The sequence below is a fragment of the Heptranchias perlo genome, chromosome 14, assembly GCF_035084215.1.
Source record: "Heptranchias perlo isolate sHepPer1 chromosome 14, sHepPer1.hap1, whole genome shotgun sequence".
NCBI lineage: Eukaryota > Metazoa > Chordata > Chondrichthyes > Hexanchiformes > Hexanchidae > Heptranchias > Heptranchias perlo.
The window spans coordinates 2,639,902-2,655,836 of NC_090338.1; the positions used below are offsets into that span (position 1 = coordinate 2,639,902).

At 54.5% G+C, this 15,935-nt stretch overlaps 1 protein-coding gene across 3 annotated transcripts in view; it reads right to left on the reverse strand.

Moving 5' to 3' along the window:
- cyfip2 (cytoplasmic FMR1 interacting protein 2) overlaps positions 1-15,935 on the reverse strand; it is a 174,092-nt gene that overhangs the window by 102,219 nt on the left and 55,938 nt on the right. For all 3 annotated transcript variants that reach the window (XM_067995942.1, XM_067995943.1, XM_067995941.1), the window contains exons 10-13: positions 11,507-11,598; positions 4,791-4,908; positions 3,679-3,798; positions 1,881-2,006 (exon numbers count right to left, since the gene is read on the reverse strand). In XM_067995942.1, the coding sequence (XP_067852043.1) occupies positions 1,881-2,006; positions 3,679-3,798; positions 4,791-4,908; positions 11,507-11,598 (456 nt within the window). The remainder of the gene's footprint in view (positions 1-1,880; positions 2,007-3,678; positions 3,799-4,790; positions 4,909-11,506; positions 11,599-15,935) is intronic.

Here is a 15,935-nt window from a genome sequence, read left to right on the forward strand (position 1 = left end):
ACCTTAAAATTAGAGCCAGGCCGTTCAGGGGTGATGTCAGGAAGCACTTCTTCACACAAAGGGGAGTGGGAATCTGGAACTCTCTCCCCCAAAAAGCTGTTGATGTTGGGGGTCAATTGGAACTTTTAAGACTGAGATCGATAGATTTTTGTTGGGTAAGGGTATCGAGGGATTAGGGTCAAAGTGGGGTAAATGGAGTTGAGATGCAGATCAGCCATGATCTAATTCAATGGCCTACTCCTGTTCGTATGTAACAGGCTCGAGGGGCTGAATGGCCTCCTCCTGTTCCTATTTAACAGGCTCGAGGGGCTGAATGGCCTCCGCCTGTTCCAATCTAACACCACAGTTTGCGCTGAATGGTTGCTCCCTGGCAGCTACTCATCGGTGTCTTGGTGTCAGTGCTGTAACTTTGCAAAGTTCTGGCAGCTTAATTGCATCAGTGGGTCAGACACTGACCGTCGAGCTCGGGGACCAGGTTTCCAATCCTGCCCTGTCTGATGGGATGAAATTCTCCTCTTGTCTGTTGCTGTGAAATGTGTTCAGACAATCGTAAACTAGTTCATATAATGTGCATGGGGCCCACTGCAAAAACACACCCAAATTATTATTATTATTCCTTTTAACTTATTTGTTCTTGAGGCGTGTGGATCTGATCAGGTTCCCTGCCCTGAAGGATATTAGTGAACAATCTCGCAGCTTCATGGTCATTTATCTGGTGTGAGCCCAGAATTCACCAGATTTACTGAAGTCAATTTCAGAACTTGCCCTGGTGAAATAAATAAAGAACGAACTTTCATTTCTATATCGCCTCTCACCACCTCAGGACGTCCCAAAGCTCTTTACAGCCAATGAAGTATTTTTGAAGTGTAGTCACCGTTGTAATGTAGGAAACGTGGCAGCCAATTTGTGCACAGCAAGATCCCACAAACAGCAATGTGATAATCACCAGATCATCTGTTTTTAGTGATGTTGGTTGAGGGATAAATATTAGCCCCAGGACACCGGGGAGAACTCCCCCGGCTCTTCTTCAAAATAGTGGCTGTGGGATCTTTCACATCCACCTGAGAGGGCAGACGGGGCCTCAGTTTAATGCCTCATCCGAAAGACGGCACCTCCGACAGTGTAGCACTCCCTCAGTACTGACCCTCCGACAGTGCAGCACTCCCTCAGTACTGACCCTCCGACAGTGCGTCGCTCCCTCAGTACTGACCCTCCGACAGTGCAGCACTCCCTCAGTACTGACCCTCCGACAGTGCGTCGCTCCCTCAGTACTGACCCTCCGACAGTGCAGCGCTCCCTCAGTACTGACCCTCCAACAGTGCAGCGCTCCCTCAGTACTGACCCTCCGACAGTGCAGCACTCCCTCAGTACTGACCCTCCGACAGTGCAGCGCTCCCTCAGTACTGACCCTCCGACAGTGCAGCTCTCCCTCAGTACTGACCCTCCGACAGTGCAGCACTCCCTCAGTACTGACCCTCCGACAGTGCAGCACTCCCTCAGTACTGACCCTCCGACAGGTGCAGCTCTCCCTCGGTACCGACCCTCCGACAGTGCAGCACTCCCTCAGTACTGACCCTCCGACAGTGCAGCACTCCCTCAGTACTGACCCTCCGACAGTGCAGCACTCCCTCAGTACTGACCCTCCGACAGTGCAGCACTCCCTCAGTACTGACCCTCCGACAGTGCAGCACTCCCTCAGTACTGGTACTGGAAGTGTCAGCCCGGATTATGGGCTTAAGTCTATGGAGTGGGGACTTGAACCCACGACCTTCTGACTCGGAGGTGAGAGAGTGCTGCCCACTGAGGTAAAACCTGGGAAAAAAAGGAATTCTGCTACACGTCTGAAAACAGCCAGGCATCTGTCAATCACTGCGAGTTACCTCGACCAGCGCAAACTTCTCCTCACTGGTGTAGTTATAACGAGTAGCTCGTTCATATTCCTCGGCAGTGCCCGGACAATCCTTGTTACAGAATTTATCAGTGGGATGAACCAGCTTCCAGGAATACTAATCGAAAAAAAACACTTACTTTAGCAACGAGTATTCAAATACTGAAATTCAACTGACGTTTTTTTGTTTTATTCATTCTCGGGATGTGGGCGTCACTGGCCAGGCCGGCATTTATTGCCCATCCCTAGTTGCCCTGTGAAGGTGGTGATGGGCCGTCTTCTTGAACCACTGGGAACGGTTTGATACAAACTGAGTTTCATGCTGGGCCACTTGAGAGGGCAGTTAAGAGCAACTGGACTCACATGTACAGGACTGGAATCACATATAGGCCCAGACCGGGTAAGGACGGCAGGTTTCCTTCCCTAAAGGACATCGGTGAACCAGTTGGGTTTTTAGGACAATCCGACAGTTTCACGGTCACTTTTACTGAGACCAGATTATTAAAAACAATTCAAATTCTCAAACTGCCCACAGTGGGATTTGGACTCACGTTCTCTGGATTATTAGTCCAGTAACAATCACAACACCACTGCACACAATATGTTAGCTGGATGGAGACACACACGCAGACAAATAGATAATTACAGACAGACACACAAACAACCACCTTCTCAAGGGGCAATTAGGGATGGGCAATAAATGCCGGCCTCGCCAGCGACGCCCACATCCCATCAACAAATAAAAAAAAACCCAAACACACAAAGGCATCAGTGGCTGAGGAATGAGCTTGTTACTGCCCGTTAGAGGGGACTCAGACTTAGTGCTGATTCAGAGTATCAGGAGTTTAAGTTAAGGAAAGTTGAGGAAGTCGGGCTTGTTTCTTTTGGAAATGTGGAGACTCCATGGTGATTTAATTGACGTTTCCAAGACTATAAAAGGGAATTAATAGAGTTAATCCTGGGCAAATTGTTCCCTGTGGTGAAGAGTTCAAACCCCAGGGATACAGGTTAAACATGAGGAGGTTAGGAGGGAGGGCAGAGGTCACCAGGAGGAATTTAATCACTCCAAGGGGAATCAAGTTCAGGAATAATTGTCCAAGAAAGGACATTAAATTGCACAGTAAAAATAGGTTCAATAAAGAGTTGCGTTTTGGAGAAGGAAGGTATTGGGGGATATGGTGAGAAGGTGGGTAGGTGGGATTGAGGGGTATGGGGAGAAGGTGGGTAGGTGGTATTGAGGGGTATGGGGAGAAGGTGGGTAGGTGGTATTGGGGGATATGGGGAGAAGGTGGGTAGGTGGGGTGAGGGGTATGGTGAGAAGGTGGGTAGGTGGGGTGAGGGGTATGGGGAGAAGGTGGGTAGGTGGGGTTGAGGGATATGGGGGGAAGGTGGGTAGGTGGGGTTGAGGGATATGGGGGGAAGGTGGGTCGGTGGGATTGAGGGGTATGGGGAGAAGGTGGGTAGGTGGGGTTGAGGGTTACAGAGAGAAGGTGGGTAGGTGGGGTGAGGGGTATGGGGGGAAGGTGGGTAGGTGGGGTGAGGGGTATGGGGGGGAAGGTGGGTAGGTGGGGTTGAGGGTTACAGAGAGAAGGTGGGTAGGTGGGGTGAGGGGTATGGGGGGCAGTTGGCCTTCAGTGAAAAATATAATTTGAATTTAGAGCCCATTTTATGAATTGATCAAATCTGGACGATGGATCGAATTGGGACGGAGAGCTGGAAGATTGAACAGTTGAATCCGACATTCGGGACCGTGGGCTGAAATGGCCGGACGTTTTGACGATAGTTCTCACCACTTCCATCACGTGAGTGCTCCACTTGGACAGGAGCTGCATTCCTCGCAGGGCCAGGTCAAAGAGCTCTCTGTATTCTTCATCAGACTTCTGGCTGTCCAGCCCCGAGCCCGTCACAACCTGGTGAGCAAGAGAAACAGGTGAGTAAAGGGAGGGAGGGGGGCGGGGGGGCGGGGGGCCAGGCTGGGAGGGGCAGGGGTGAGCTACAGGGAGAAGGAGGTCCCGACCTGTGCTGGCGGTTTAGCTGATCGCAGCGATCCTGGGCTGGGGGAGGGGAGCTAGGGGACCCTGGTGCTGGTCCAGTGAGCACGTGGGTGTGGACTTTGGGTGAGGGCGGGACAGAGTTTGGCGGTGATGCCCTTGTTGTCGAACTGCCACAACTCCTTTGTCAGCTCACTTGCGAAGAACAAAGACTTGGGTGAGGTGATGGGGCGATGCCCAAATCTCAATTATCGTTGTTCCCTTGAGGCAGGAGAATATTTACAAATCACTGGTTAGGCCTCAGCTGGAGTATTGTGTCCAATTCTGGGCACCGCTCTTTAGGAAGGATGTCAAGGCCTTAGAGAGGGTGCAGAGGAGATTTACTAGAATGGTACCAGGGATGAGGGACTTCAGTTACATGGAGAGACTGGAGAAGCTGGGATTGTTCTCCTTAGAGCAGAGAAGGTTAAGGGGAGATTTAATTGAGGTGTTCAAAATCATGAAGGGTTTTGAGAGAGTAAATAAGGAGAAACTGTTTCCAGTGGCAGGAGGGTCGGTAACCAGAGGACACAGATTTAAGGTAATTGAATGAAAGAACCAGAGGGGAGATGAGGAGAATTTTTTTACGCAGCGAGTTGTGATGATCTGGAATGCGCTGCCTGAAAGGGCGGTGGAAGCAGATTCAATAATAACTTTCAAAAGGGAATTGGATAAATACTTGAAGGGGAAAAATGTGCAGGACTCTGGGGAAAGAGCAGGGGAATGGGACTAATTGGATAGCTCTTTCAAAGAGCCGGCACAGGCACGATGGGCCGAATGGCCTCCTCCTGTGCTGTAAGATTCTATGATATTAATCAGGCTTCAGCGGGTTTCCTGCGCCAATACATTCGCCAGGTCCGTCAGACACCCACCTCGCTGTTGCTGTAGCGTGCCAGCTCGGAGATAAAGCGGATGTGGTCATCACGGATCTGAACCATCTGCTCACAGATGTTGTACTGGGGGCTGCTGCTGCTCTGGGTGCAGGTCCACCTGTGTGACGAGACGGAGCATTAAACAGACAGGGTGCCCTGAACAGACAGACAGACACTGGCCGCAGACTAAAGGCAGACGAGTCAGTCAGCCACTGGAGAGAGAAAAGACAGGTCAACATTGAGCCTGGAGTTTAACCCGGCCCACACAGCTCGAGTGGGTCGTTAAAATGTCAGCCGGCGGGGGGGGGGGGAGGGGGGACAGTGGGGATTATTGCATCAAGTTCCCGCTGTGTCCCAGTCCAACGCCATTTTAACTGCCGGGTTTGGTGCTAAACTCGCCAGCTCCACCGACCCACATTGGGCCCGGGTAAGGAGGCGTTTGTTTTACATTCTCTGAAGCCTCCTTGTGGCCCAGGAGCAGAAGTGACCTCCGAACCCAATAGGGGAACCTCGGGTCTCCCCCCCAACCCTGGTCTCTCCCCTCCCCCCAAACCCTTGGGTCTACCCCCACCCCCGTCTCTTCCCTCCCCTCCCCCGAGCTCTTCCCTCCTCCAGGCTCTCCCCTCCCCTCCCCCCCGAGGTCTCCACTCCCCCAGGCTCTCCTCTACCCCGAGCTCTCCCCTCCCCTGGGGTCTCCCTGCCCTCCCCCAGGCTCTCCCCTCCCCTGAGGTCTCCACTCCCCCAGGCTCTCCTCTACCCCGAGCTCTCCCCTCCCCTGGGGTCTCCCTGCCCTCCCCCCAGGCTCTCCCCTCCCCTGAGGTCTCCACTCCCCCATGGTCTCCTCTACCCCGAGCTCTCCCCTCCCCTGGGGTCTCCCTGCCCTCCCCCGGGGCTCTCTCCCCTCCCCTTTCTCTGGCCGCGATTGGCCTGCATTTCCCGCCCTCCTCGCTTACCTTGCCAAATACCATCTCATTCCAACTTTGTAAAAAGTCTGTTGACAGGAGGTGAGATCACCAATCCCCCTCCGTTCCAGGAGCCTGCATTCCGGACTCTGTTTGCCCATCTGTTCTTCTCCCTCCCTATTTGTTTTGTTCACTCCTCGAAGGGAGTTTGTTTCACTTCCAGTGTCCAGTTCTGACAGAGAGGGGGTGGAGTTCCCCGTTTGTTTCCACCAACAATATCAGCGCAATCGGAGGGGAAATCACCCGAACCAGCGCAAAGGATCGGGGGGATTTAAACCTAAGTGAGTTACGCCCGAAACCCCTCACGCTCGTGTTCTCCAGGATCTTTAATGCTGGTTCAAGATTCAATTCGCCCGAATCAGGCCCCACCCACAAAACTGCACCCGCACCCCACCCCGGTCAACACTGCAAGATTTCACCGATTACACTGGCTCGGGAAAACTCTTCAAATTTCCTCATTTTTTAGGCGACAGTCAGCACCTTCTAAACATTTTTACATATCAAAAAATATTTAATGTACTAAGAAACCGACTCATGTTCACCAATGAAACTATTAGATGGTTCAGTATAGTTTTTAAAGTCAGTTTCAGTGATTTTTAAATCAGGTTACTCACAGATGGGAGACTGATTAAAAACGCTTATTTTTGTGATAAATTCATTTTTTCAGCTGAATTAATAAAACGACACCAGGTCACCACTCCTAAATACATCAAGGAATGGAAAGAAATGAAATGATTACATTCTATTACGCTGCCCGATTGCACGGGTTCAGGGGGGTTTTATGTTTGTGATTATGCAAATACATTTTAACAGAAACTTGAAGTGCGGCCGACGCAGTGCAGATCCCCGATTGTGGAACTTATGGCCCACACAACACCCGCCGAGCATCAACCTGACTTTTTACAAGTGCTGATGGACCTGCCCCAGAGTTTGCACTTCTTATTTCAGATTCCTGTTTTATTTTTTCCCTTTTTAGCTCAACTGATGCAGACGGCTGATCAGGAAACACAGCGACCAATGAGGAGAGGCTGCATTAGCACCCGCGAACCCTGGAATCCTGCCATGCGATTTCAGCATCTGAACTCTTCATCGATTGTTCCAAAGCTTCTCTCTCCCCGGTATAAACCCCGGAATTTTAAGCGGGTTACACCTCCAGTAAAATAGCGGGGAGAGAGAAGCTTTGGACACGAGTAGCACGTGACGTGATCTCGGGGGTAAAAATATTTGTCATGAAGAAATATTTTCCTCTGCTTTTCTGATCAATATTTATTGTTGATTAAAGGAATATTTCATCACCAAGTTCAATGTTCCCAATTCCACTTCAATTCAACCATGTAGCCACTGTGTTCAACAGATTAAATGGGTGGGTAGAGTCCATGATAGGGGAGAGTGTACATGGGCTGTGGGAGGGGATTAAATGGGTGGGGAGAGTCCATGATAAGGGAGGGTGTATATGGGCTGTGGGAGGAGATTAAATGGGTGGGGAGAGTCCATGATAAGGGAGGGTGTATATGGGCTGTGGGAGGAGATTAAATGGGTGGGGAGAGTCCATGATAGGGGAGAGTGTACATGGGCTGTGGGAGGAGATTAAATGGGTGGGGAGAGTCTATGATAGAATCATAGAATCATAGAAGTTTACAACATGGAAACAGGCCCTTCGGCCCAACATGTCCATGTCGCCCAGTTTATACCACTAAGCTAGTCCCAATTGCCTGCACTTGGCCCATATCCCTCTATACCCATCTTACCCATGTAACTGTCCAAATGCTTTTTAAAAGACAAAATTGTACCCGCCTCTACTACTGCCTCTGGCAGCTCCTTCCAGACACTCACCACCCTTTGAGTGAAAAAATTGCCCCTCTGGACCCTTTTGTATCTCTCCCCTCTCACCTTAAATCTATGTCCCCTCGTTATAGACTCCCCTACCTTTGGGAAAAGATTTTGACTATCTACCTTATCTATGCCCCTCATTATTTTATAGACTTGTATAAGATCACCCCTTAACCTCCTACTCTCCAGGGAAAAAAGTCCCAGTCTGTCTAACCTCTCCCTGTAAGTCAAACCATCAAGTCCCGGTAGCATCCTAGTAAATCTTTTCTGCACTCTTTCTAGTTTAATAATATCCTTTCTATAATAGGGTGACCAGAACTGTACACAGTACTCCAAGTGTGGCCTCACCAATGCCCTGTACAACTTCAACAAGACATCCCAACTCCTGTATTCAATGTTCTGACCAATGAAACCAAGCATGCCGAATGCCTTCTTCACCACCCTATCCACCTGTGACTCCACTTTCAAGGAGCTATGAACCTGTACTCCTAGATCTCTTTGTTCTATAACTCTCCCCAACGCCCTACCATTAACGGAGTAGGTCCTGGCCCGATTCGATCTACCAAAATGCATCACCTCACATTTATCTAAATTAAACTCCATCTGCCATCCATCGGCCCACTGGCCCAATTGATCAAGATCCCGTTGCAATCCCAGATAACCTTCTTCACTGTCCACAATGCCACCAATCTTGGTGTCATCTGCAAACTTACTAACCATGCCTCCTAAATTCTCATCCAAATCATTAATATAAATAACAAATAACAGCGGACCCAGCACCGATCCCTGAGGCACACCGCTGGACACAGGCATCCAGTTTGAAAAACAACCCTCTACAACCACCCTCTGTCTTCTGTCGTCAAGCCAATTTTGTATCCAATTGGCTACCTCACCTTGGATCCCATGAGATTTAACCTTATGTAACAACCTACCATGCGGTACCTTGTCAAATGCTTTGCTGAAGTCCATGTAGACCACGTCTACTGCACAGCCCTCATCTATCTTCTTGGTTACCCCTTCAAAAAACTCAATCAAATTCGTGAGACATGATTTTCCTCTCACAAAACCATGCTGACTGTTCCTAATCAGTCCCTGCCTCTCCAAATGCCTGTAGATCCTGTCCCTCAGAATACCCTCTAACAACTTACCCACTACAGATGTCAGGCTCACTGGTCTGTAGTTCCCAGGCTTTTCCCTGCCGCCCTTCTTAAACAAAGGCACAACATTTGCTACCCTCCAATCTTCAGGCACCTCACCTGTAGCGGTGGATGATTCAAATATCTCTGCTAGGGGACCCGCAATTTCCTCCCTAACCTCCCATAACGTCCTGGGATACATTTCATCAGGTCCCGGAGATTTATCTACCTTGATGCGCGTTAAGACTTCCAGCACCTCCCTCTCTGTAATATGTACACTCCTCAAGACATCACTATTTATTTCCCCAAGTTCCCTAATGCTAGGGGAGAGTGTACATGGGCTGTGGGAGGAGATTAAATGGGTGAGTAGAGTCCATGATAAGGGAGGGTGTATATGGGTTGTGGGAGGAGATTAAATGGGTGGGGAGAGTCCATGATAGGGGAGAGTGTAGATGGGCTGTGGGAGGAGATTAAATGGGTGGGTAGAGTCCATGATAGGGGAGAGAGTGGAGTGGAAGGTGATTAAGGTGTCAGCCGTGCCTCAGTGGGTAGCTCTCTCGCCTCTCAGTTAGACTGTCGTGGGTTCAAGTCCCACTCCAGAGTCTTGAGCACATAATCCAGGCTGACACTCCCAGTGTGGCACTGAGGGAGTGCTGCATTGTCGGAGGTGCTGTTGTTCAGATCAGATGTTAAACCGAAGCCCCATCTGCCCTCTCAGGTGGGTGTAAAAGATCCCATGGCCACTATTTCTGAGAAGAGCAGGGGAGTTCTCCCTGGGTCCTGGTCAATATTTATCCCTCAACCAACATAACTAAATCAGATGATCTGGTCATTATTTAATTGCTGTTTGTGGGATCTTGCTGTGCGCAAGTTTTGGCCGCTGCGTTTCCTGCATTACAAAAGTGACTACACTTCAAAATGACTTTAATGGCTGTAAACACTTTGAGGTCATGAAAGGTGCAAATAAATGCAAGTTATTTCTAAATGGGTGGGTAGAGTCCATGATAGGGGAGAGTGTAGATGGGCTGTGGATCTAATGGGATTGATTGTGTGGGTGGTTTATTCTTGTCCTGTGCTTTCTGACAACAGTGATTTTTTGAATCTTTCTGTGGAGAGTTTTTTGTTGTGACAGGGTTTGACTGATTGAAGTCTCACTTTGTTCAAACAATCATCATTTCGTGTTTTTTTTGCAAGCTGAAAATCCCACCACAAATTCTGCAGTTGTCCATTGGTCCGGAGATGGATCTAGGCCTCAGTGACCGAGCTGGAGTGAATGTGGAGTGAGGGACAGAGCGGGGAGACTGAGCAGGGACAGGACAGGACAGGAAGGTCGGGCTGGACTGTGCAGCAGGAGAGCAGGTGGTACCTGGGGGGCAGCCATGAACAGATCAGAAAGTGATAATTTACACAGAGGCTCATCAACAGGTGAAACAGGTTTGCGATGAAGAGAGGGGGGTGAGTGAGGCCAGCACGCTGGGCATCATTCAATGAACAGCTGAATGGTGTATCAGGAAGACAGAAAGGTTGGGATGGGGGAAAGAAAAAAAGAGAAGGAAGGAACTTGCATTTATATGGCGCCTTACACAACCTCGGGAGGTCCCACTGAAGTACTTTTTGAAATGTCGTCACTGTTGTAATGTTGGGAAACGCGGCAGTCAATTTGCACACAGCAAGATCCCAAAAACAGGAATGAGATAAATAACCAGATATTCTGTTTTTAGTGATTTGGTTGAGGGATAAATATTAGCCCCAGGACACCGGGGAGAACTCCCCCTGCTCTTCTTCAAAATAGTGTCATGGGATCTTGTACGTTCACCTGGGAGGGACGACGAGGCCTCTGAAAGACGGCACCTCCGACAATGCAGCACTCCCTCAGTACTGACCCTCCGACAGTGCAGCGCTCCCTCAGTACTGACCCTCCGACAGTGCAGCGCTCCCTCAGTACTGACCCTCCGACAGTGCAGCGCTCCCTCAGTACTGACCCTCCGACAGTGCAGCGCTCCCTCAGTACTGACCCTCCGACAGTGCAGCGCTCCCTCAGTACTGACCCTCCGACAGTGCAGCCCTCCCTCAGTAGTGACCCTCCGACAGTGCAGCCCTCCCTCAGTACGGACCCTCCGACAGTGCAGCGCTCCCTCAGTACCGACCCTCCGACAGTGCAGCGCTCCCTCAGTACCGACCCACCGACAGTGCAGCACTCCCTCAGCACTGACCCTCCGACAGTGCGGCGCTCCCTCAGTACTGACCCTCCGACAGTGCGGCGCTCCCTCAGTACCGACCCTCCGACAGTGCAGCGCTCCCTCAGTACCGACCCTTCAACAGTGCAGCACTCCCTCAGTACCGACCCTCCGACAGTGCAGCGCTTCCTCAGTACCGACCCACCGACAGTGCAGCACTCCCTCAGCACTGACCCTCCGACAGTGCGGCGCTCCCTCAGTACTGGGAACAAACCGCACAGGGAAAGAGCCTGAGAGAAACTGCCCCTGTCGATTCTCATTGGATCACAACGACCCACCTGTATCTCCCTCCACTGCGCAACACCTTAAGACCAGGGCAGGACCCTCGCGAGACGCTGGGCGAGGAAGGCTGTTAGATCTCGGGCTGTGGCCGAGCTCCGAGCAACTTCCCACCGGGGAAATGTTTGTTTGGGTTGGAAGTTCTCGGAGCACAAGGTTCAGCATCCCTCACTCCTGCCTTCTCCCTCCCAGCGCCCTCCTGCCTCTACCCACCATACCCGTCAGCTCCAACTTTCCCGACTGGCTCAGGTTACATTACGGCTCGCACTCACTTGGACTTGTTCTCCTCATAGTGAGCACTGGTCTTAATGTATCTGGCCAATTCTATCTGCATGTCTCCAAACAACGGGACCACCTGCAGCTGCTACAAGAGAACAAAGAGAACACATTGACAGAAATTAAAATCTCACGGAGAAATCACAGGCGGAGACAAACGGCAACCTACAGGCCGGTCGGTACAAACACACTGCCAGCAACAGCCAGCACCAGTCAACATAATGAGGGAGCACGGAGTAGCAGCTATCAACGGAGTCTGGTCTCGACAGAGTCTGTAATTGGGAATTTGGTGAGTGAGGGGATTCGGTGTAGTAAGGGGTGAGGTACATTTGCTTCAACAGCAGAGCAGAGAGGAGCGGACCGAGGACGGGGAGGGGGGGACCGAGGACGGGGAGGGGGGGGACCGAGAGGGGGGAGGGGGGGACCGAGGATGGGGAGGGGGGGACCGAGGACGGGGAGGGGGGACCGAGAGCGGGGAGGGGGGGACCGAGAGCGGGGAGGGGGGGACCGAGAGCGGGGAGGGGGGGACCGAGGACGGGGAGGGGGGACCGAGGATGGGGAGGGGCGTACCGAGAGCGGGGAGGGGGGGACCGAGAGCGGGGAGGGGGGACCGAGGACGGGGAGGGGGGGACCGAGAGCGGGGAGGGGGGGACCGAGAGCGGGGAGGGGGGGACCGAGGACGGGGAGGGGGGGACCGAGAGCGGGGAGGGGGGGACCGAGGACGGGGAGGGGGGGACCGAGAGCGGGGAGGGGGGGACCGAGGACGGGGAGGGGGGGGACCGAGAGCGGGGAGGGGGGGACCGAGAGCGGGGAGGGGGGGACCGAGAGCGGGGAGGGGGGGACCGAGAGCGGAGAGGGGGGGACCGAGAGCGGGGAGGGGGGACCGAGGACGGGGAGGGGGGGACCGAGAGCGGGGAGGGGGGGGACCGAGGACGGGGAGGGGGGGACCGAGAGCGGGGAGGGGGGGGACCGAGGACGGGGAGGGGGGGACCGAGAGCGGGGAGGGGGGACCGAGGACGGGGAGGGGGGGACCGAGGACGGGGAGGGGGGGACCGAGAGCGGGGAGGGGGGGACCGAGAGCGGGGAGGGGGGGACCGAGAGCGGGGAGGGGGGGACCGAGAGCGGGGAGGGGGGACCGAGGACGGGGAGGGGGGGACCGAGAGCGGGGAGGGGGGGACCGAGAGCGGGGAGGGGGGACCGAGAGCGGGGAGGGGGGGACTGAGAGCGGGGAGGGGGGGACCGAGGACGGGGAGGGGGGGACTGAGAGCGGGGAGGGGGGGACCGAGGACGGGGAGGGGGGGACTGAGAGCGGGGAGGGGGGGACCGAGGACGGGGAGGGGGGGACTGAGAGCGGGGAGGGGGGGACCGAGGACGGGGAGGGGGGGACCGAGAGCGGGGAGGGGGGGACCGAGAGCGGGGAGGGGGGGACCGAGAGCGGGGAGGGGGGGACCGAGAGCGGGGAGGGGGGGACCGAGGACGGGGAGGGGGGGACTGAGAGCGGGGAGGGGGGGACCGAGAGCGGGGAGGGGGGGACCGAGGACGGGGAGGGGGGGACCGAGAGCGGGGAGGGGGGGACCGAGAGCGGGGAGGGGGGGACCGAGAGCGGGGAGGGGGGACCGAGGACGGGGAGGGGGGGACCGAGGACGGGGAGGGGGGGGACCGAGAGGGGGGAGGGGGGGACCGAGGACGGGGAGGGGGGGACCGAGAGCGGGGAGGGGGGGGACCGAGAGGGGGGAGGGGGGGACCGAGGACGGGGAGGGGGGGGACCGAGAGCGGGGAGGGGGGGGACCGAGAGCGGGGAGGGGGGGACCGAGAGCGGGGAGGGGGGGACCGAGAGCGGGGAGGGGGGACCGAGGACGGGGAGGGGGGGACCGAGAGCGGGGAGGGGGGGACCGAGAGCGGGGAGGGGGGACCGAGGACGGGGAGGGGGGGACCGAGGACGGGGAGGGGGGGGACCGAGAGCGGGGAGGGGGGGACCGAGAGCGGGGAGGGGGGGACCGAGAGCGGGGAGGGGGGACCGAGGACGGGGAGGGGGGGACCGAGAGCGGGGAGGGGGGGACCGAGAGCGGGGAGGGGGGACCGAGGACGGGGAGGGGGGGACCGAGGACGGGGAGGGGGGGGACCGAGAGCGGGGAGGGGGGGACCGAGAGCGGGGAGGGGGGACCGAGAGCGGGGAGGGGGGGACCGAGAGCGGGGAGGGGGGGACCGAGAGCGGGGAGGGGGGGACCGAGAGCGGGGAGGGGGGACCGAGAGCGGGGAGGGGGGGACCGAGAGCGGGGAGGGGGTACCGAGGACGGGGAGGGGGGACCGAGAGCGGGGAGGGGGGACCGAGAGCGGGGAGGGGGGGACCGAGGACGGGGAGGGGGGGACCGAGAGCGGGGAGGGGGGGACCGAGGACGGGGAGGGGGGGACCGAGGACGGGGAGGGGGGGACCGAGAGCGGGGAGGGGGGGACCGAGGACGGGGAGGGGGGGACCGAGGACGGGGAGGGGGGGACCGAGAGCGGGGAGGGGGGGACCGAGAGCGGGGAGGGGGGGACCGAGGACGGGGAGGGGGGGACCGAGGACGGGGAGGGGGGGACCGAGGACGGGTCACAGCAACAACAACACCAAACTGCAGTGTGAGGTCACAGGTGAGGCAGGTCGGTGGTCGGTGGGGAGAATCTCTTCTGTTTTTTTCTTTCTGAGGACTGTGGGCTCAGGAACTTCGAGAATAAAACTAAATATAAAAAAAAACTAAACTTAATTTAGTTATTGCAAGTCGTGTTTTTTACTGAATCAAGGTCCCTGGTGTAATTAACATTCTCTAAATGAAGAGTAATTTAAAGGAGTAAACTCCTTAAAGGGAGTAACTAACGAGTTTAATCGAAGGCAAGTCATGGCAGCAGAGCTCGCCCCCGTGATCTGCTCCTCCTGCACTATGTGGGAAGTCATGGACACGACCAGTGTCCCCGGCGACCATGTGTACAGGAAGTGTGTCCAGCTGCAGCTACTGGCTAACCGCATTTCGGAGCTGGAGCTGTGGGTGGATTCACTGTGGAGCATCCGCGATGCTGAGACTATCGTGGATAGCACGTTCAGTGAGGTGGTCACACCGCAGGTAAAGATTACGCAGGTGGAAAGGAAATGGGTGACCGCCAGGCAGAGTAAAAGGACTAGGCAGGTAGAGCAGGAGTCCCCTGGGGCCATCTCCCTCTCAAACAGATATTCCGCTTTGGATACTGTTGGGGGAGATGGCTGATCAGGGGAAAGCAGCAAAAGCCAAGACCGGGGCACCACGAGTGACTCAGCTCCACAGGAGGGAAGGAAAAAGAATGGGAGAGCAATAGTGATAGGGGATTCCATCGTAAGGGGAACAGATAGGCGTTCCTGCGGCCGCAGACGTGACTCCAGGATGGTATGTTGCCTCCCTGGTGCTGGGGTCAAGGATGTCACAGAGCGGCTGCAGAACATTCTGAAGGGGGAGGGTGAACAGCCAGAGGTCGTGGTCCATATCGGGACCAAAGACATCGGTAAAAAAAAGGATGAGGTCCTGCAAGCAGAATATAGGGAGTTAGGAAATAAATTAAAAAGCAGGACCTCTAAGGTAGGAATCTCAGGATTACTCCCAGTGCCACGTGCCAGCGAGAGCAGAAATAGGAGAATAGACCAGATGAATGTGTGGCTTGAGAGATGGTGTCGGAGGGAGGGGTTTAAATTCCTGAGGCATTGGGACCGATTCTGGGAAAGGCGGGACCTGTACAAGCTGGACGGGTTGCACCCAAGCAGAACTGGGACCAATATCCTCGTGGGGGCATTTGCTCGTTCTGTTGGGGAGGATTTAAACTAGTATGGCAGGGGGATGAGAACCAAAGGGCAGGTACAGATAGGATAAATTCAGACCAGGAAACGGGAAGCAGAAAAGCAGTTAGTGACGTAGTTAGCGACTCAGAAAGGCAAAAGAAGCAAATGTTAAATAGTGTTCAGCACAGGAATTTGACGGGGTTAAAGGGTATATACTTCAATGCAAGGAGTATTACAAACAAAGCAGATGAGCTAAGGGCACAGATAGACACATGGCAGCATGATATCATTACTATAACGGAAACCTGGCTTAAAGAGGGGGACAATTGGCAGCTCAATATCCCTGGATATAGAGTTTTCAGGCAGGATAGAGTGGGTGATAAAAGAGAAGGCGGGGGGTAGCATTATTGGTTAAAGAATCAATTCCAGTTGTGAGAAGGGATGATATGCTAAATGAATCATCAATCGAGGCCATATGGGTTGAGCTAAGAAATAAAAAAGGGGCAGTCACACTACTAGGAGTGTACTGTAGACCCCCGAATAGCGAAAGGGAGATAGAAGAACAAATATGTAGGCAAATTTCTGAGTGCAAAAATAAGAGGGGACTTCAACTACCCTAACATCAACTGGGATTCAAACAGTGT